The following is a 21,341-nucleotide window of genomic DNA, read 5'->3' as shown; positions in this document are numbered from 1 at the left end:
ATCACAGTTTTATGGACTGAGGTAAAAAAAAAGGAATAGTGCCTAGATCTAGGATTGTGGAAACAACAAACATCTGTTATCGCATGTACATGATTGAAGAAGAAGTTGAATTGTTTGTGCCAATTATGATATATACGCACAGTATATACATGCATATATAGAATATAAATTATGTAAAAATATATATGATAGAAATTTCAGATCAATCAGGTAGGTCAAACACAAACAACACACTAAGGTCATTTTTCATGTCATGCCTTCACTGACATGACTTAATACATTTTTCACACCTAACTGACAAATTGCATGACTTGGCTTGCACCATGACAGGATGGTGCTAAAAAGCGCCATGCATACTTAAAGGGGGATCGAACAGCATGTAGTTCTGTAATTTTGATAAGTAATACATTGTTTTGAAAACACTATGAATCTTATTTATCCTTGACCAAAGGCTTCAAGTTATATTTTATTTACTTTTTTTGAAATTCTATCCTCTAGGAGAACACTGCCCTCATGTCAGGGAGATGTGAATGGGAACAGGGTGAAAGGGTTAAAGTTGAGTGTTGATCTCTGGGGTTTCTCACCCTGACATCCACACACAGTCCATACAGTCCCAGCAGTCCAACCCCTCTTTCAGATGTACACGGATGTAATTCCTCACCCATGTGTGCAAAACGCTCCGTCTCTACTGCTCTACTCTCAAAGAAGGGAGCAGGAGGATGAGCTGAGTTAGCTGACACTTCTTCTGCATATTTTGAAAGTAATGTCACTGAAAAATAAAATGCATTTCATTCATTAAAGTTTTAAAGTGCATTTTTCTAATTATGTTCTATTAATTTTGCTCTTTTCAGCAGCTGTTGGGGAGGAAAGCATCAGCAGTACAGCCATTAAATCACAAACATCTCACTGAATGTGCATGACAAAGAGACTAAGCACAGGAAGGAGAGGAATGGGATTTTGGGATGAGTTTTAGATGATATTTAAGAGTGGGCCTTTTAAGGTTTTGGTGGTGTAGGTTAGATATTCAACTGATCTGTTGCTGGACTTTACATCGAGTGACTTCTGTGGAAATGATGTGGAATATTATCAAGACCAGTTAGACCACTGACCCAGTTTTTTCTTCCAAAGAACCAAAGAACACTCAGATCACACTGCCCTTTATGTTGCTGGGGACCCTACTTAATTTGAAGAAATCCTGGACGTCCCTGAACCTGACTTTATGAATCACTTGTGTAGATATTTTTAAACATGCCCACTGAGGAATTTCCCATGGTGGCATTGTTTCTACTATATAGAAAAAGAAAAGGGCACTGCGACCAAAGTGCAACAACTTAAAAAACAAACACAAAGAACAGTGTTAGTGAGCAACGAGCAACAGGAAGTAAAGCACATCCAAGTTTTTATTGTCATGTTCAAGGCCTCAAAAACAGCCACCTGAGAGACCTGGACATTTTTTTTTAATGACATCGAAAGTTCTGTATCATCTGCATAGCAGAATATTGACATTCACTCCTCCTTTTCATTTCATTTTTAAAAGAATCTGGAACGTAAAGCTCAAACAGCATCACTGTATTAAAAAAGCTTCATTTATCTATTTACATGTAAAACCTTGTTTGTTTTCTCATTTACACTATAAACAATTTTCAGCTGTACATTTTTTGCTTACTGCTGTGAATATCATGGACTTACGCTTAATATAAGCAGGTTAAAAATGATTTTTGGTGACAAATATTAAAATATACTTTTTCCTGCTATGCTGAACAAAAGCATCTGGTGAACCTGAGGGAAAATCAACTAAACATGAAAATAAACATTAATTTTGTTGTTGTTAGAGTTATAAAACATATAAGTCATGAAGGTAATTTATAGAAACATTACATTACAAAGTAAAATTTAAAGGTTGAGTTCAAGAACTCAAAGTCACTGTTGAATTCTATTTGTACCAAATGAAAAGTGAAAAATTCTTGGATTAATTCAAACTCCTTAGAGCAGCCAGTCTGTGAATTTTAAGATTTGCAAACAAATAAAACCAATTTAATTTGGGGTTGATTCTTCCTTTAAGTCACATCAGATCAAAGATCCTGCAGACAACACTTCATGGCCGTCTCTTTCTCAGCTTGCAGAGACCCTTCCATCAGAGGGATGGAGGTGTAATAGGGTTCCAGGCTGAGGGTAGTCTCCCCTGTGGGGAGGTGTCGTACTGAGCTGTTTCATGCACCTCTGTGGCTGTGCCACTGTCATACATGGGAGAGCCAGAGGAGGGAGCTGTGACTGAGTGAGACAGGCCTTGGTAGTGGCTGCTGGAACCTCGAAGGAATTGGGAGCTCAGGCTGTTGTTTATCCCTCCATTCTGGGACACAGGAGTCAGGGGCGAGTTACTCACAGACCACAGGCTGGTGTACTGACTGTACAGAGAGATGGGAAGAAAACTTCTTACTCACCTCCTCTTGGGTTGTTTTAGAGGTTATTTTTTGCACTGTGTTAAATCTTTAAGATATATTTATACAATACACATTACAATACTTGCATGTGAGATAAAGTACATTTTCTAATTTAGTACTTTTCCTCTGTCTCCATCATCTTCTTCATGTTTCTGAGCAGATGCGATAAAAATAAACGAAAGGAAACAACACAAACCTAGAGTTGGTACCAGAGTTGGAATTGTGGGCCATGGGCATCATGGTGGAGTGTGTTGGCATCTGCAGACTGGACCAGTTATCGTGATTTGATAGCATCGACAGACAGGCTGAGGAGTTATCAGAGTAACCAGCTACAAACAGAAGCACAGGGGTTGATGAGGTACACAAGTCACATGGTTTCAAATATAGTAGGAAATCAAATCCTTTATCACTAAACCTGTTGTTTTCTCACTAAACCTGTTGTTTTCTCAGGAATATTCAGGACTTGTCCCTCTGATATCAGTATGACACTTAAAGGTGTGAATCTTCTGCCCATACATTCCCCGTCTGAAACCCAGCCATTTACAGCTCTGTGGCTCCACTCACACAAAAGCCAGAGGAATGCAAAACATTCCTCGCTGAACAACATTTGTTTGAGTTTCTTGTTAATAGCCGGAAAGGAAGAGGTGTAATTCCTGGATGTATGAAGGTAAAAGGTGGAGGAGGGCACTCACTGGGTGAGTTGGTCCGATGGGCGTACGGGCTGGTGTAGGGGGCAGAGCGGTGGTTCCTCAGGGTGGAATAGCGCTCGCAGCCGTGGGACGAAGAGAGGGTGATGGGGCTTCCAAACTGACTGTGAGGACTGGCAGGAGGGCAGAGGGAGCTTGTGCCAGGAATAAACCAGCCACCTACTGGCTCCACAGAAGAGAATAGACATGATGGGACCATTTGGGCACCATACACAGTAAATTACCAGTCTGACATGAAACTGGACAAATTAGAAATAAATACTGGCATATACTCACATTGAGAGTAAGTTGACTGTTGGTTTTCATTGGCATCTTCTCTGATGTCTTTGTTATCACTTCTGCAAGATTAAAAGTTCATTACTTTCTACCAGACATATTGTTGGACTGAACTTTTTCCCATCTTGAAGACACTTTACAAGTTTTCTTACCTCTCCTTTGCATCCAGGAAGGCCTTGGCAAAGGGATTGTACTTTATTTTAAGAGAAGTTATCTAAAACCCAAAAATAAACAACAAAAAATAATTAGGATTGAGTTTTGGTACCAGTAAAATCACAGAAGATAAACCAAAGCGTGCGTAAATACCGTGCGTAAATTACGCATAACTTTACGCGCATACAAGAAACATTATTTAACATATAAACATTGTTAATTTTTGTATAATATTCATTTTTAATCACTTGTTTTATTTTGAAATATTTTATTTCCAACCTCTTCGTTTTGGTATGCAGTCACTGCAATGAACTGTGTCTCTGGGAAAGAGTGGCTGGTGATCATCCTCCTTGGGCCTCCCACGCGCACTATATGGATGCGTGGCTCGTATTTGTGTAAGGAATTTAACATTATCTGAAAAAAAAACGCATAGTAGAGATGGTAATTTTATGTGACCAAGTTTTGATTTTATTTCAAAATTAAAGCATGAATTTGTAAGAGGAAAAAACATGAAAAATACGTTGAAAGACAAAGAAAAATACAATATTGAACATGTCTCCTTACCTGACCTCCTCCGTTGAGTTTATTGGTGAGTTTGACTTTACTAAAGGAGACTGGCGCTTTCATCCAGTGCGCTCCGAAGTTTGGAGAGTCCGGGTGGATGTACACACAGCTGGGAGTTTGAGGCTCGGGCTTTCCTCCGGGGACCCACTCCCCGTTCACATATTTCCACCTGTGGTTGTCCGCAGATACAAAGTCCAGCAAAAACGAATACATGGCGTTCGGGTCCAATCCAGACACGTTTACTTTCAGCACGGGAAACATGCGCCTTGGTGAAAAGAATAATAAAATAAGTACATTTATTAGCTTTAAAAGTGCGGTGTTTAATATTTCTGGCTAGTTATTAAATACTCTGTGCACAGTTAAGCTCACCTGCCATTCTTTGTCACTATCATTTCATTTGTAAGGTCCTTAAATTTTTGCCAAAGCTCGCTCTCATCCAGGGAGACTTTCAGTTCCCTCTCCGTGGGGTCGCCCTTCTCGCTGCCGGCCTGCAGCTCGCTCTCCACGGCACTGAGGAGGTGATCCACCCGGTACTGACCGGCCTTTCCGTGGCACTCGCCAGCGCCTGCGGCCATTCTGTCCAACAGCTCCAGGGCTAAATAGTTGTAATCTCAGTGCTTAATGAAAATATTAAATCTTCTTCGGGAATCTTTTTCTTCTTCTTGTGTCTCCACAAAGACAACGTTTATGTCAGGACGCTGAACGTCACGAACAGCTCCCGAATATATAGGCTGAAGAGACGCTCCATCTCAGGACGGGTGTTTGGAGCAGAGGTGGTTGGTTCATCTCCTCTTTGATCTTTGCGGGCTTGTCACTGATTGGCTGGGAGCGGCCATATCATTGAGGTCCACAGGATGACAGCGTTTTGAATAAAGAAGTTTAGCCTACTTTATTACATCAACCTGTAAATGTTGACACTTCAAGATCAAAGCCACACCTGCAGAAATTAAACCACTGGCCGGCGAGTGGCTGGTCCTCAGTCCCACAAGGCTTAGAGTCCAGACGTGTTTCTAATTTAGCTTTAACCAGCTCGTTTCTTTTTGTCCGTACAGCTCCATTGTTGTCCAAAAATGATTAAAAACACATCTGTTAGAACAAGGTGACATGTGCCTTCCTTAAGATTACTTTGTTGTTTATCATGATCTGCTTGCACTGTCCTTCTGCCTGTAAATACTCACTAACATGTTGATCAGCAGCTAAAAATAATCACCAACTAATAAATAATTGACCCCTGTTTGTGTAAGGTTTGGTAAAAACTACAGTGCCCAGCTGTTTAAATAAATCACTGAGACTTTTTAACACAAACACATTCTTGGGTTTGGTCTCTTCATGGGATTTTTTTTTTGATAACAATAAAAAATGAAACATAAGTGTGGGGAGAATGATTAAATAACTTTATTTCAAACAAACAATTATTTAAGTGTTACTAAATAAAACAAGCTGCTGCTATAAATCATCATGAGTCTTATTACATCACTTTTATTTCAGAAAATCTACACATTTAATATACTTCTTTATTTTATATATGACTAAAATGAATGAAACAACTAACATATGAAAATCATTGAAAATGACTATTTAACTATAATACATTATTGTATTGTTGTTATGTAATGCTCTTGTATGACAGTATAAAAGTAAGTTAACCAATGTGACATGGACAAAACACTACACATATGCCCTGTAAAGAGTTGGTGACATCCTCAGTGATCTGTGTTTTCTGTATAATTTCTCCACGGTTTAAACCCTCGGTCAATTATCTAAAGTGAGAACAGAAAATAATCTTTTAAAAGACAACACAGTCTTTAAAATAAAATGACTTCAGTCTGAGAAATAATTTTACCTGTATGTGCTTTTGTTGACACACATCTTCGATGGATAAGGGCTCAGGTGTTTTACGGCAGCGCACTGCTGTGTCCAAAACCTCGGTGGTCTCAAAACGCTGGTGGCTGCCAAGAAAACACCCAGTCATGAAGCATGCCAAGTGACAATCAGTCTTTTGTCTCAAACAAACAAATGAAGAAAAAACAAAAAAGATTTTGCTTATTTGTGTTCATGCACCTGGCTGAGCTCGTTCTGCTCAGCTGTTGGGGACATGAAGGTCGGTCATTGTGGACACTTGCTGATTGGTTCAGAGAGCGGAGAGGTGGCTGTCTTGTCTTCCCTGGTTTGGAGTTAAGGCCTGGAAGCATCTATGGAAGAACAAGAATGGAATAACATATAAACTCGATTTATATGTGCAGCAGTGTCATGTTCACAAATAACCACTGTATGCCTGTAATTCTATTCAGTGTGACCTGGTGCCATGAAGGATTCTTTAAAAAAAAAAAAAAAAAGGGGAAAAAAAACCTAACAAACGTTAAAGGCAGATAGTGTGTGACAGCTACGTGTTAGCTTCCATAGAGCTCTGTGGTGTTGTGCTGTGTTGTGTTGTGGCTGGTTTGTGTTACTAACCAAATCTTGGACGCCTCGTTCCTCCTGCCAGCACAGCAAGTCTGACTCTCTGTCCAACAGTCTGGACCAGAGTTCACAGCAAGCAGAGAAAAACAAACCCCTTTCAGTTTAAAGAGCAGTTAAAAGACTTCTTGAATACGCTTCTGATCTCCTGTCTCCTTACCGGGCCTGAACGTTACTTCAAAACCAAATTTGAACTCATAGAAAAAGGTCAAATTCTCAATGTCTGTGCATCATTTTTTCTTTGTGTTTCTGTCTGTTTACTTCATTACCAACCTTTTGGAGATCGCCACGTTGCTTAAGCAAAGATCATGCATTTGTCTCAGCCGTTTCAAGTAAATCTCTGCTTTCCTGCTCTTCTCAGGAATCTCAGGAATAATCTGGTTTGAGAAAGTAGTAAATATGAGCGTTTTCTCCCGCTGTCCTGTGCTGAGGAACCACACAGTGTAACTAAAAGAGGCAACATTAATGGCTGACCTACCAAATCAGGCATCTTGCTTTGGAAGTTCCTCATAATGTTCGGCTGTAGTGTTGCAAATTTGGGGACTTTCATCTATGGGTGGCACATATTACATTCATTCATCATTTCCTTGTCCATTAATCATTTTGTAATTTAAAAAGAGACATCCCCGGCTTTGTGTATCAGCTGAGATAACCATGGTGTAAAAGTCAGAGGTGTCATAGCCAGTGTTATTTCCCACAGTCCTAGTGTCCCATTTGGCGCCTTTTCTCCTCCTCCAACACCCCACCCAGCGCTAACTGTCACACTTGGCCACTTCCTGATGTGAGACTGCAGCGCTGTGACTTCATGTTACTGCTCTATATGGTAGTATAGATCTCTGAGCCCATTCCTCCAACCCCCAATAATAAAATGCAGGTGCAAGTCAAATAAACACATTCAAGTATGTATTCACTTTGCTTCTTTTTAAAAGTTAAAAGAACCATAAAAGTGTTTTAGCACATTTTGACCCATTTATTACAAATCATTTGACTTTCCTGCAAACCATTTTCACAACTGGATGTTTGAAAATCAACTAAAGTTATGATGTTACTGTCAACTTGTCCTTCACTTGTACGTGTAGTTTGACACTGTTGCATGATAATGTAGTTTATTAGTGTAGATTGCTTTGAAAACTTTTTCTAGTTAACAACAAAGTACCTTTGGCTGTACCAGGGACATTTATGCTTTGTATTTATTAGGATTTATTACCTATGTATTACCTAAGAAAAACATGTTTCAAGTCCCTACTGATTTTCATAATGACCTAAAAGGAAAGCATGTGGCAACCTTCAAATTGTGAAAAAAAGAAATATCTAAAGCACTTTGGGAAACAGTCGGCATAAATTGTAATAAATGGGCTCAAAGATGTGGAAACACTCATCACATAAGCATTAAATACATGATAAACATGAATGTAATAAAACGTGATCTAAAAAAATTACCATATAAATGACCATAGCGTAGAACTAACACCTGCCTGGTGCTGTTTTGTAAGGATCAATAGGACATTGCAGAGTAACTGAATTGTTTCCCTCCATGTAAACGTTAGGGAAACAAAGGCAGACTGGAGGCCTAACACAGACAAGAGCTGATAGTCTTGATCTTTGCAACACTTTCTACTTTAAATGTATTCTTTCAGTGATTTAGTGAAGAGGCAACCCTGCTTCAGGACAATTAAACTATCAGTCACATAATCGAAAAATAACCAAATTATAACACATGAAAAACAAAAATACCTTACTTATCAGATATAACCAGCTCAATACATTACGAAAGGATGGTGGTTGTGGTCTCCTAGCATCACCACAGTTCCCACGCATATATATGTCCGCACTATAGGTGCCTCACAAACACTCACAGCCTGAAGCTTGGATTGACACCCCGAGGATGTCAATATGGGGTGACAGGCCTCTCCAGCAGCAGTGCATCTGAGATGTCAACAAAAAGCTGCGGTGAGTAATGCTTTGACCGGTCTTGTCTGACCACTGTTTACCTTCCCCGGCTCTCCCTCCATCCAGGCTCATCCTCTGTTTGCTCGGGCACAGTTCGACACAGAGGTGAGAGAAAAATGAGTCCTGCGTGCTCGTCCGTGTATGCTCATCTCAGCACCTGAGCATAACCTCATCTCCAGTGTTCTTGCTTTTCCCTTTTTCTCTTCACCAGCCTCTCCCCTGATCTCTGCTATCACTGTGAAGATTAGCAGTTGTGCTCTGTATGCCTCTATCACCTCTTAATATATTAGTCTTTATGCTAAGCTAAAATAAGCTAATTTGTATTTTCCTTGTTGAGGAAATGATGAATTATGGGAGATAACTGAAGAACTGAAATGAGGGCTAAAATTGACACGAAGAAAATAGATTATTAATCCCACAGTCTCACTGCTGAGTGTATTCTATGGGGGTGAGTTTATGCGTGTTGGGTGATCACTGCTCCAGGTGCGTTTGCCTCTCACTGCCCTTGTTAAGTTGGATTACTGCTCCTGTGGTTTTGACACTAACCTTGGGAAACATTTCCTCTATTGCGTCCTTCTCCCGGCTGCCTCTGAAGATCAGCTCTGCTGAACTCTCCCCTGAACCAGACCTTCGCTCTAATAATCTACACACACACACACACACACACACACACATTTGAAATGAGTCAGTGTTAAAGGTGGAAGAACAAAAGGCCAACTGCAGGAAATCATACCCTAACCCAATAGATAATGATTGAATAAAAAACAAAAAACTGTCACCCCTTTACAAATGTGTAAAAACATCTTTATCAGCCTGCTTGCTGCTGTGATGTGTGACCTGAACACAAAATGTCGAGTTGTTAATATTTTCCTAATGGTGTGCTACTTCTCAAGAGTAGCCATAGTGCGGTGCTGCTCACACCCGATAACACTGCGCACTCGGGTGACAACACACTTTGTCTGCTGGGTGCAAACTGGCTCCAGGGAGGACTCCTGAGCAAGGCAGCGTTTACTCACAGGACAGTGCAGCAGGTAACAGATCTATACAAACCCCACGAGCTGCACAGGACGCAGGCGGAGGAAGGAGGATGTGGACCTGTGCACTCATATATGTACAACATTAGTGCTGAGGTGTTGACAGGTGACGCAGTGGAAACTTGAAAATGAAAAACTCCAATAAGTCATTGAAAACTGCTGCCTAGTATGGATGCTAGAAAATAAGAGGCAGCGGGACCAGCCATGTCTTATGTACATTTTCCACTCATCGAGGTCAATTTATAGTAATAGACACGGTATGTTCTGGTCAATCTAATTTTGCAGATCTGTACTGCACACTTGTGAAATTCAACATGTTGAAGAGACCATGACCAGATGGCCACAAAGATAGCAAATTACTGCCTCAACTGTCCAATAAATCAGAGCAGCTAATAACAAACATATAAATAGCCACAAAGCAGGACAGATTGGATAAATTGGCTCATTACTTAAAAAAAAAAATAACCAAGGACTTTGCCGAGTCCATAGTTTGGATTCAGTTCTAATTGCTTTTATTTTGGGTATTTCTCATGGATGCGGGGAATGTGCTTATGGCACAAGGCAGGCCTGGTTTGCGGGGTGGGGGGTGGGCGCTGCTGTCTCGCCATGTTTGTCTGTGGAGCGGTGAGATTTCACACTGATGGAAGACTTGTCAGCGCAGGCTTTCACTCATCTTCTTACCAAGCTCCTAATGTCCCCAAGCCAACGTGCTGCTTCACGGTGGCAGCTTTGTACTAACAACATACATGCTCCTACTAAACAGAGTTCAGCCCTAATTAACAACAGTATAACACTGTTCTGTTACACATTCACAACATGTAAACACAAAGGACAGTGAGGGTGATATGAACAGATGCAGAGGATCTGAGAAATAGCACTAGGAGATTAATGTTTTTAAAAGCAAAAACAGTGGTATAGAATAAGGGAGTTTTCTAATGTAAAATATACTTAAATCAATGTTCTATGTGCTTTCAAGGTATCTAGCTTCAACTAGAAGAAGTTAAATTTGGAAAAGGTTTGTCTGCAATCACTGCTGAAATTTAGCAATTTAGCATTTGAGACATTAAAAATGGTTGAAATAGTTAAACAGTTGGAGTGGTAGCTGAAATGAAATTGTTGGAAGTTGAAATGGCAGTTGAAATTGTGGAAGGGCTGGAAGAAGTTTAGGCGTAAACCACTGAGTGAAGCTGAAATGTCAGACGAACTGAAAGTGCTCCGAGTTCAAGCACCGTGAGAAGTTGAAATGTTGGTGAAAAATTGAGCTAGTAGGGTCAGTTGAAGTAAGAAATTAGCGGTGGTTCAAGTGTGTAAACTAAAAGACAAAGTTAGTTGAAGTGTCTGAAGCGAAAGTTCCCCTAAACTTACATAACTAATGATGAGCGGAACCACAATACAACTGAAAGTCTAACAGGCTCTCAGATTATCTCTGTCACTTCTGGTAAATGGAGCACTGTTTGCCTGGAAGCCCATAAAGCTTTAAAAGAGAAGAAACTCTCCAAACATTTCAACATCTGCTCGCAGCGCTGGCATGAAGTGACACCACCGGCCCAATTGCTATATCTCTTTTGTAGTGGACATAATTACGACATTTTCCCCCAGGATGATGTTTGCAGGAGTCGGGGCGGCCGTCCGAGGTGGTGAGTCTCCACAACAGAGGGGTCGGATTGTGTTTGGTCATCTCACTTCTACGTGAGTAATCAGCTCTCTCCTGCAGGAGGGTCTGTGCTAAACAAGCCTGCAGTGGAGTCTGTGTTTGTTCTTGAAGGCAGTGCAAACAAAGATCCAGAGGACTCACAGCTTTAGACCAAGGGCTTCTGCCAGCTGAACACCAATACCGACTCTACCTTTTGAAACATTAAACCATAAACCTACTGTAGGTTCTCAGATATAAGCTTTTCACTTTATCTAAAAAAAAACATGTTGGTGCCAGGAGAACATCTAAACCGTGAACTTATAGGTTTTTATATGATGAAAGGAGCAGTGGTGGTGATTATTTCAAATATGTTTATGTTTGTTTTGGCTAAAATTATTCCGTAGAACCAACTTAGTAAAAGTTTCCACTGGAATATGTTTAACAGGAGGTGAAATTAAAGCATGTTGACGGTGGTCAATACTTAATCTGATAAACAAATGACACATGACTTATTGGAACTTAGGTCGTCACAACCTGGAGTGGCAAACGTCATCCTCGTGTCCTCTCTCTTCAGCAGTGCAGGGGTGTTTCTCTGAAGTCTTGTCCTGAAAGTCAGCTGCGGACCTGCTTTCCAGCACTGTTAACATCACATCAACATATGTACGTAGTCACATACAGTGTTTTTCCACATACTGTTGAGCAAAGACAAAGAAAACCAACAGTATAGTTCATGGATTTGAGACTTAACTCTTTTTCCTGATGTCCTGCAGACTTCTCTGTAGCTGTGATGGATGACCATCATACTTGATGCACCTATAAAAGTCCTCCAAGTCGTGGTGGGTTTTCATATGTCCACGCTCAGCTAACTGCCTCTGGAGGTCAAAGATCTCAGAAAAGAGATGCAGTGACAGAAGATGAAACAAACTGAAGAGGGATTGAGCATGAATCAAAAGTCAGGTGTCACGTTTTGGTTTTTTTTTGCTATCAGTGTTGCAACCTACCAGGTGATAACTGGTTTTGGGGAGGGACTTCAGGTATGAGTCATTGTGCTGCAGCTTGGAGAAAGCCAACTTCTTTTGTTTCTAAGTACAGAGGAAAAGAGAAAGAGGCAGACAGACAGTGAGAGACGGGAAATGTGGGAATAGAGATTTAAAGTGAGCCTTCCTTGTTTCAGGGGCTGGGAAACAGAGCACACACAACAAATGAGAAGTAAACACACAGCCACAGGAAGCCATTCAACTGCAGCAAGGACCAATTAGGCCCCAGCAGGTGTTCATGTCTTTGCCTGCTTTGGTCCTGCCTCACCTCTGTGACAGAGCCTCTCGATCTGAGCTGAGGAAACAACGGGTAGTTTCATTTGCTCAGCAATTTGAAGCAAAGGATTCCTACTAGAGGGCCTCTAAAGTCCTTTATTGTGCTCTCTTTACCCCCGCACCCCTACCACCCCAAGTGCAAGTCATTAGAGGGGGCAATTACATCCTCCTGAAGAAGCTCGGCTTTTACAGGAGGGGAAGATAAGACAGGATCTCTCTCTTGTTAGACCCCCTCTATGCAGGCGCTCTCTGAAGCTTATTGCTCTTTTCACACCCAGTCACAACAGAGACAAGACAGTCAAAATCAAAGTCAATCACAGCGGCCACAGTGGGAGGAGAAAAAAAAATGTACGGAAGCAAAGAAAGTCCATAAAGTTTCAAATCTTATAAGCAACTGAAAACTGAAATATTAAATGTCACCATTGCTAAACACTTGTTGATACTTATCTTATCTATGAATCACTGAAATCATAGAATTGACATACTGTACTGTTATTTTGAAAATCATCTTTCTGAATTTTTGTGGTTTCAATTCTTCTATTTAATTATTTCAGAAATTTACCTTCAAGTGGTGCAATCTCAAAAACATGATTTTAAGTATTTTCAAGCGTTCACAAATTAAGACAGAAAATTAATATGACCAGTGTTAACAAAAAAAAAACAACAAAAAAAGAACTTTATTAAAGTTTAAATTTCAAATCAAGCCCAAAATTCTTTAAGAAAAATTGAAACTTGAACATATGGGCTGCTGTGGAGAATCAGTCAAGTCTGAATGGAATCTGTTAGACCTCAGTCCTATCAGATCAGGTTCTGCTAGTCACCTGATCTAAGACAAATGTTAATGTTTGACTAACGCAGGTTCATACAATAATTGCTACTGAAAGTCACATTCATCAACAGTGGTTGTCAATACTTCACGAACTGTGCAGGACATAACGACTCACTGGGTTCAGTTCTGTGATCATGTTCATGATGCATGTGACTTCCGAGGTTAATATTAATGTGAAGGTGTCAAAACAAAGAGGCTTTGATACACAGGGTTGCGTACTTAATCAAACCACAATTGTGGCGATTTGAACAGAGCATGGTCTAATAAACTTACAGGATGAATGACACGGACTGATAATAAAAGATTTAATTTCAATGAAACAAACACCATATAAATTCCAAAGCTTTATGTCGTCTAATAACATTGTTTTTCACACAAACAGGTGACAGTCTCACAGAAATGGCATGCAGATGTCTTTTTTTTTTTTTTCCAAGACAACATTTTCATTCAACCATAAATGAAGCAGGCCACTGTTTATTGTCTGTGTATAGCCTATAAATTACAATTCAATTCTCATAGTGCACACAAAACCTTTTTATAGGTTTTTATAGTGATGGTGTGATAACGCTCTGTTGGCAACCAGTAGAAACAATAAACTTGAAAAACTAATATTACTACAAACAAACAAGCTGATCGTTCATTTGAAAGTGTTAAAAGTGAATGTCAGGCAGGTTATAACCTCTACAAAACGTGACATAACAAGACATAAATAAAGACTGAGTGATTCACCTGCTTAGGTTCGGTGTGTGACTTGGCCCTGGCTGTCTCGTCCCTCTGCTGCAGCAGTAATCTCTGTGACTGGACCTTGTCTCTGAGCAGAGCAGCATAGCGGCGATAGACAGCGTCTCTGAGACGGTGCATGTTCCTGTAGGTCTCTAGATGGCGCTAGAGGATAAACAGAGAAAATGAAGGACACCGACTGAAGGGAAGTGAGCTAAGAGGAAGCATCACCTGAGTGTGGAGGCAGAGAACAATGTGCCAGTATTGACTACAGATAAAGATATGATGGAATTATTGATTACTGTGAAGGCATTGATCAAGGGACACTGTTCTTGCTGCATTATTGTGTCTTCTCTGTGATTACTGGCTGCAGAATAAATGTGTTAAACCTTACAGCACAAGTACAATATTTATCAACCTTCTCAAGCTGAGCCTGACGCCGGGCCTCGGCCTCTTGGTCTGGGTCTGAGCTGCTGTCTTGCATCGCCTTCCTCCTCCAGGGCTCGACTTTGACTTTATCCCCTGCCTAACAACAGTAAAAAAAAAAAAAAAAAAAGATGCTGTGGGAGTGAATCAGTCATCTTGCCTGAAGATTATAAAAAGAATGCATTTTTGGTAATCCCTCTCGTCTGCCAAGAGCATCCTCCCACACAACAGCCTGACATTGTGTTCTTGCAATGCCCAAGCCAAAAGAAAGAAGAGATACGCAGGAGGAATATGCCCACCTCCTCTCCTACAAATCCCTCACCTTTTCTCCCTCATCTTCCTGAAAACAAATTTGGGAGGCTATGATCTGCCCCAAGCCTATATTGGGCAACGTTGTCTTTAATCTTTAATTAGTGTATTTAATGATGATGAACAATGATGCCCAACAGATGTTGCAGAGGGAAGTGTTATTAGGGACAGATTTCACTACTACACCTCGAGGCAAATGTTGGCTTGTCCCAGCAAAGACTCCTGAGAGTATAAGGAGGAGATATAAGATGAAAAGGAATGTAAAATGTGGAGCATGTTACAAAAAGAATGCAAGGCTAATGGGAGTAACACCATGCATGCCAAAGCAGATTAACTTCGCAGAGACCTCCATGCTTTCCTTTTATAACCCTCAAATGAAGAATAAAACCTGCTTGAGCTTTTATGGGAGGACTGTACTCTCTGATCTAAGTCTTCTCTGTGAGGTCGCCCTGTCCCTGGGAAATGTCTCATTCTTAACAGGCTGCCACTGAATGACCGCATTACTAAAGTTTATGGGCAGAGACGGTTCAGGGAGTGTCTGCTTTGTCTTTTCTCACAAAAGCTGCTGGAGACGAAGGATTTATCAGTTCCGTTGCCACAGTAATGCTGTCGCGGAAGAGCAAAGGGACCTGCGGCTCTTTGCTCTCACTTGCTGTGTGCAAAGTGTCAGTGACGGGCTGAAGGCAGCATCCGTCTGCGCTGCCTGCCACTACAAATCAGTGGAGGATAATGCAGCTGTCCTGCTCTACCGCGTCACTTCTCGAGACATCATGTCACTGCAGTGAGGTGGACGGAAGCCTGCAGCCATTTCCTTTTTACTCCTGATCCAAAACGATAAGATTAGATGGGAATGACTCATTAGAGGCTCAGACTTTAGACGCTGTAGGTGTAAACAGAAACAGTTTTTTAGCAGAGGATGAGAACACAGAGCTGAGACCTGCAGCATGGGTTGGAGCTATTAACTCCAAATGAAAAAGACCTTCAGGGGCGCTTTGGAGAAAAGTGTTTCCACTTTGTAACCAAGCCGACCGTCTCAACTGTTGCCAGCTCCTGCTTCTTTAAAATCTACTTTTGCTATTGAGCACAAGTATTTGAGCAGCTTCAGACATAATAATGCAGTTCTCACCCCCAGGACAGTCATGAATAGCTCAGCTTCAGGCCTGAATCAGACAGCGATGAATACCACAGGGAGGCACATAAACAAGGCCACAATTGAAATGACACAATAGACGAGGATTACACAACTTTCAGACACTGAGCCAGTAGATAATATCATCACAGGAGTCATGGAGAACCGAACGGGTCCTGGTACAAACTGTACTGGCTCAGCCATGATCTCAGTCTGCCACATACAACAATAAAACCACTTTGTGACACTGAATGAGGACATCTATTCAGGACAAGATGCTGTGTTCTGGCAACTTGTTTGTTTACTCACATGATGAGTACATCTGTAATGGCATGTACTGTCCTACAAAGTTATACTGGGACACATATTTGACAACAGATTTATTACTCCGGTGTTTATCTGTGCCTGAATGAAGAGCCATTTCACAGGATAACAGGACATCAAAAATGTGAAACTCTCGACTGCTGATGAGTGGGTTATTTGAAAAAATAACTTTCTGACATCAACAGGTAACAAGTGTACATCCAAAACAGAGGGAATAATGCTTGACTGATGAAGGTCTTTGCGCTCTGATCTCATGGCAAATCCACTATCGAGGCCTTTAGAGAAAACAGGCTGCCACACTGCTCATAGGAAAAATGATTTGGCATCAAACTACAAAATAATATGGAATGACAATGTTACCTGAGGATTTAAGTTTCATTTACTTATTTATTTATCAAAAAACAGCTTACCAGTCGTTGGTGTGTGAGCTTTTCAAATGCACTCTACCGTCTTAAACGTTACACTCCTCTGTCCAAGCTGTAATTGAGCTTTTAAAGTGAACCACACTCTGAGTAAAACTCGGGTTACCAAGTTACAGAGAACAATACAAAAGAGTTTAAAACTTATTGCAGGGAACCGCCACACGATACACACATTTAACTATGTTTGTGACCCTGCATGAACTTTTCATTTGCGCCCAAGGTTTGCATGCGATCGTTGTTTCCTTCAAAGTTTCCTTTTGAGTGGTTTAATGATTAGTGCAATAAAATGAAGGCAGCTGAGGTGAAGCAACAAAGAAGCCAGAAGTGTCTTTATGGCTCAGTTTCTCTGTTTGGTTTAGTGTATTTTGCTGAAAACTGTCATTTACTGGTTTGTTTCTAGGCCCTTAACTGGGCTCATTGCTACCTATACAATACAAACATGGTGCTTTGTTGGTCGGTGAGGACCACATGAGTATGGAATTGTCAGGATTAAGCTCTAAGTTCATAGTGGGAACATCTTTCTGGCACTTTGAGAATATGGGCCAGATTTTTGTACCAATGACATTTGTTTGATGTGACAAAAGAAAAGCAGACGGGGGGTAATTTCCTGATGGGATCATGCACCTGGGCCTTACAGTACACTGATCAACCCTGCTTAACAGGAAATCTAAGAAGCTTAGGACACTAATGCCCAAATGGCCTCAGGTAGCAACAGTGGCAACAAAGAGCCTTTAAAAAAAAAAACAGTCTGGGAACCGGCCATGAAGTGTGAAAGAAATCTAAATGATTGCAAACCAGCATCATGTAACAGAATTATAGAGGCACAACACAAATCAGCAGATTTAAAAGGGTCAGAGACACTTGTATAATTAAAAAAAAAACGTTTTACTTCAAATGGCATAAAATCATCAGCTGAGAAAACGTTTGACAGTACAAATATTTAGTAAATATTAAATACTGTACAACACTGATAAATCCCTACAAAGGATATAACCCTCTCATTAGAGGAAAAATAAACAGTCCAGTTTGGTTTCTGCAGCAGGCGCAAATAAAGCCCTGTTGTTGACAGCTTATTGTTCTCCAGCACAAAGGAACAGTTTCGCGTCCCTTTAGGCAAAGCTCTCTGCCAATCCACAGGCGCCCCGCTGAAAACAAAAACCATGTGCAAAGGACAAAAATATTAAGGTATTAAAATCAAACTTCAACAAAACATTGAATAGCCATTAAACTCGCAAAGCAACGTCCCTGTGAACCATAACAAGCACTGTTGGATGAGTTAGGCTGCAAATAGCTAAGCTTTAAAATCTGATTCTTGTTAAGAAGTGAATGTCAGATTTAATCTTATTCCAATGCAGTTTATGCATCTATTTCTGTTTTCGTGAGTAAATGTCATTTTATTTTAAGGTCGTAACGTCTATTTTAGGAAATTATTATTAAGACAAATTGACATTCCTCTGGAGACAAGTGTGTTCTCCTCTCATTTACAAACGTTCAATTTGCAAGACTCGAATTTCGGATGCCACCGCAGCAGGCCTACATCAGTGCGAGTCCATCGTCTCTTCACTGGAAGTTTAGAAGTAAGAGATCAGGCGTAAGGTGTCAGCAGCCTTTAAGGTGCGGGAGTGCAGAAAGTTTGTCGACTTTTCCCAAAGCAGCGGCGTTTTCGACCCCTTTCAGCCACTCTTTACATTTCCTTACAACAGTCTCATCCACATCCGCATCCTCTTCCTCATACTCCACATCATCGTACTTGTATTGATCATTCAACAGAGATATTTTAACGATGGCGGTGATGTCCTGTTCGGCGCTCTCCACTTTGGCGACAGGAGCGCAGCCCTTGGACCCTCCGTGCGTCTTTTTGGATGGAAAAACTCGCCGGTGCCGGAAGTCCGCGGAGGCGCAACACTTCTGCTGCTTCGCCATCATCTGTTTTTCTAGATTACGTTTTTGGATGACGAGAATGGCCTCGGGGGTGAGGCTGAGGGTAAACTGAATCTCCTTCTTTCCTTCGTCTTTCCCTTGGAGATGTCTGGTAGAGTCCATGGAGCTGGAGCGCCTGACTCCCTCCGATGAGTCCTGAGGTTTGGGCACCGACAGCCAGGAGCCCTTTCCCTGAGACTCCTGAGCGGGCCCCGGCTTCTGAGCTGGGCTTTTACGCTTCTCTTGCAGGGCTTTTCGCCCCAAATTCCTTAAATTCGCCGAGGTCCAAGAAGAGGACTGCTTCTCCTTGTCGGACCCCCCTTTCTCTCCACCGGATTTGCTGGTGAGCTCAGATTGAGGAGGCACTCCGTTGGCTTTCTTTTTCCCGAATAGTTCCCTGCCAGGAGAGGAGATCCGCTGGTGGAGGCTGATGGGCGGAAAAGGCATTTTATTTCTGTATCTGGAAGCGATCAGGATATAAAAGCGTGCAAATGTTCAAAGTGCAGATGAGGAAGCCCGGCGCAAAGCGACAAGGAGCGCTCTGTGGGCATTATCCAACGGCGAGGTGGAGGGAGGCTGTAGTGCACCTGTTGTCTGCGCCGACTGGAGTTCAACTGGTGCACACACTCACGCAGCCTGGCTGCTTTATGATCGCGGTGGCAGGAAGGCGTGGTCAGGAGACGCACCGAACAAAGCCATGAAAAAACTGGTGATGTCATTTCATAATTTCCAATAACTTCCTCAGGCGACGAGCCACATCCACCTCATATTCCCCTCATCGTTTCTCACAGCGCCGCTCTGCTGTTCTCCGGTCACTGGACTATGTCACACATTCACACTCCAACATCTGTCTCATAGATAATCTGAAGACCCATAATTGTATTTAAAGAATTGTGGTATAGTGACTGATCTGATTTACTTAAGAGTGACTCATTTGGGCTTATTCTTAAGAAATAAATTATTTTAAACGGGCAAATTAACTGAAAATAAGAAGATATTCTCCCCTGCCTTATATGTTGATCATAAACCAACTGTTTGGTCCTTGGTGCTTAAAGATAACTGTAAGCATGTCACTGGCACAATGAAATGTGTCAATACAGTCTCAAATGTCAATAAACTGATGTGTATAGATGGTCCATTGTTGTTCTTTCAGCCACACAGCCTATGAAAGACATCGAGGGAATATACAAATAGTCTACAATATTGATTTCTCTCCCCTTCTGCTGTTGTCTGCGCTTTCACCCGCACAGTTCCACAATTGATTCAATGTGATTTTGTTTCACTCAGTGTAGGGTATAAGAAACAATCAATACTTCCTTCCAAATGTATAGTTTTTAGACTGTTTATTTGATATTGCCTGAGGATGCTCATATTTCACAATTTGTTTAACATTTTTCCATGGAGTCATGAACTGATATGTTGTTGCTCTTATGATTACCATATCACATGACATTTAAGAGTAATTTCATATCTTCAGATTGATCTAATCCTATATGTAACAAGTAGAAAATGGAACAGGATATTACACTGCAAAACCAGCAGGACAGTTTTTTTGACCAGAATTATGTTGATTATTTTAATTCACTCTGCATTCTACGTTAGGCCAACCATACAACTTGTTGTGTTAATAAATGGCATAGAAATTACCCATACCAAAACAGGCCAGGTTATTTATTCATCTGTACCAGATGAGCTGGATCATGAGGCTGAACAGGGGACACAGACTTGTTTAATTTCAGTGGCTGTTGTGGCGTGGGAGCCCTCTTCTCTCTGACATAAGAATGGATTAGATGTAATGAAGAGGAAGCAGTTGGGACACTAACAGATTGCCAAGGTCAGGGTATTTCCCCTTCATCCTTTAACTTTGGCGTAATCCAAAAATGGCGGGTAAAGAAAACGGATCACAAAAACAACCACAGTCCCTTCATTCGATGGAATGATTTTATCCCTAAGATTACTTTGAGAGGGATTTACAGGGTCTCCACCAAGTTAGCTGAACAAGTAGTGCTAAAGGGAGATTGTGTCTGTGTTAATCCACCACAACATTATACAAGCCTCTAAAGAAACCGTGTGGGGGCTGCACAACAGGAAGTAAAAAGCGGTTATTTAGTCACATCAAGTACAAAGAAAACCCTAAGGCACGTTTCTGGTCAAATTCTGCAGTTGATGCATGGGATGATAGGAGGCACTAGAGTTTTGGTATGCAGAGACTAATATATATATATATATATATATATATATATATTACCAGTGTAAACCAAAATCTGGTGATATATTCCTAACTGACTGCCAGTCCAACGTGCGTCATGAAATAAAACACACCTTCTCATCAGGATAATGTACACATCTGCACCACAGATGGGGGTAGGCAGAGGTTATGAATCTTCCCAGAGGCGGTTGTCATGACAACCACATTCTCAAAGGCTACGCCACGATGCCAAAGCAATATAGGGAACCGAATGCAAGCTATACTGGGTTATTAGGTCACGTCAAAATCACAATGCTCAGAAGAGCGTAATTAACTGCTTCACTGCTACATCTGGCAGGAAATCTCTTTTTTTTTTTTTTTTAAAAAGAGTAATTTTAATGTAATTTGTTGAGCTGGCGGGGTGGGTGGGGGTGTTCAAATACATATTGAAGACTAATAGGACCTGTTTTTTGTTTTTAATCTCTTTAGCTTAGCTGGAGAAACCTCAAAAGAGCAGTGGATATCATACATCCCAGTGCACCATCG

At 41.1% G+C, this 21,341-nt stretch overlaps 3 protein-coding genes across 3 annotated transcripts; all 3 read right to left on the bottom strand.

Moving 5' to 3' along the window:
• Positions 1-1,463: 1,463 nt before the first annotated feature.
• On the bottom strand, positions 1,464-4,729 carry tbxtb (T-box transcription factor Tb). Its single transcript, XM_023411817.2, has 8 exons — positions 4,511-4,729; positions 4,142-4,406; positions 3,857-3,991; positions 3,577-3,638; positions 3,425-3,486; positions 3,134-3,310; positions 2,638-2,770; positions 1,464-2,405 (listed from the first exon to the last, which is right to left on the bottom strand). The coding sequence occupies exons 1-8, from the start codon at positions 4,714-4,716 to the stop codon at positions 2,135-2,137; spliced, it is 1,311 nt and encodes a 436-aa protein (XP_023267585.1). The 5' UTR covers positions 4,717-4,729; the 3' UTR covers positions 1,464-2,134.
• A 1,122-nt stretch (positions 4,730-5,851) lies between these two features.
• LOC111658976 (uncharacterized) lies at positions 5,852-16,560 on the bottom strand. Its single transcript, XM_023411737.2, has 11 exons — positions 14,496-16,560; positions 14,087-14,242; positions 12,217-12,297; positions 11,964-12,102; positions 11,750-11,852; positions 9,095-9,191; positions 7,077-7,148; positions 6,872-6,975; positions 6,596-6,656; positions 6,203-6,333; positions 5,852-6,090 (listed from the first exon to the last, which is right to left on the bottom strand). Exons 1-11 carry the CDS (start codon positions 14,559-14,561, stop codon positions 5,928-5,930), a joined length of 1,173 nt encoding a protein of 390 aa, XP_023267505.2. The 5' UTR covers positions 14,562-16,560; the 3' UTR covers positions 5,852-5,927.
• A 74-nt stretch (positions 16,561-16,634) lies between these two features.
• On the bottom strand, positions 16,635-21,295 carry prr18 (proline rich 18). The gene has a single exon (XM_087175453.1). It carries the CDS (start codon positions 19,052-19,054, stop codon positions 18,287-18,289), a length of 768 nt encoding a protein of 255 aa, XP_087031579.1. The 5' UTR covers positions 19,055-21,295; the 3' UTR covers positions 16,635-18,286.
• Positions 21,296-21,341: the final 46 nt, after the last annotated feature.

Source organism: Seriola lalandi, unplaced genomic scaffold (genome assembly GCF_002814215.2).
Source record: "Seriola lalandi dorsalis isolate HSWRI2012SDOR001 ecotype SW California unplaced genomic scaffold, Sedor1 jcf7180002054470, whole genome shotgun sequence".
In the NCBI taxonomy this organism is placed as follows: domain Eukaryota; kingdom Metazoa; phylum Chordata; class Actinopteri; order Carangiformes; family Carangidae; genus Seriola; species Seriola lalandi.
Note: the sequence above shows the minus strand (reverse complement) of the source record. Positions and strands in the feature narration are given on the sequence as shown.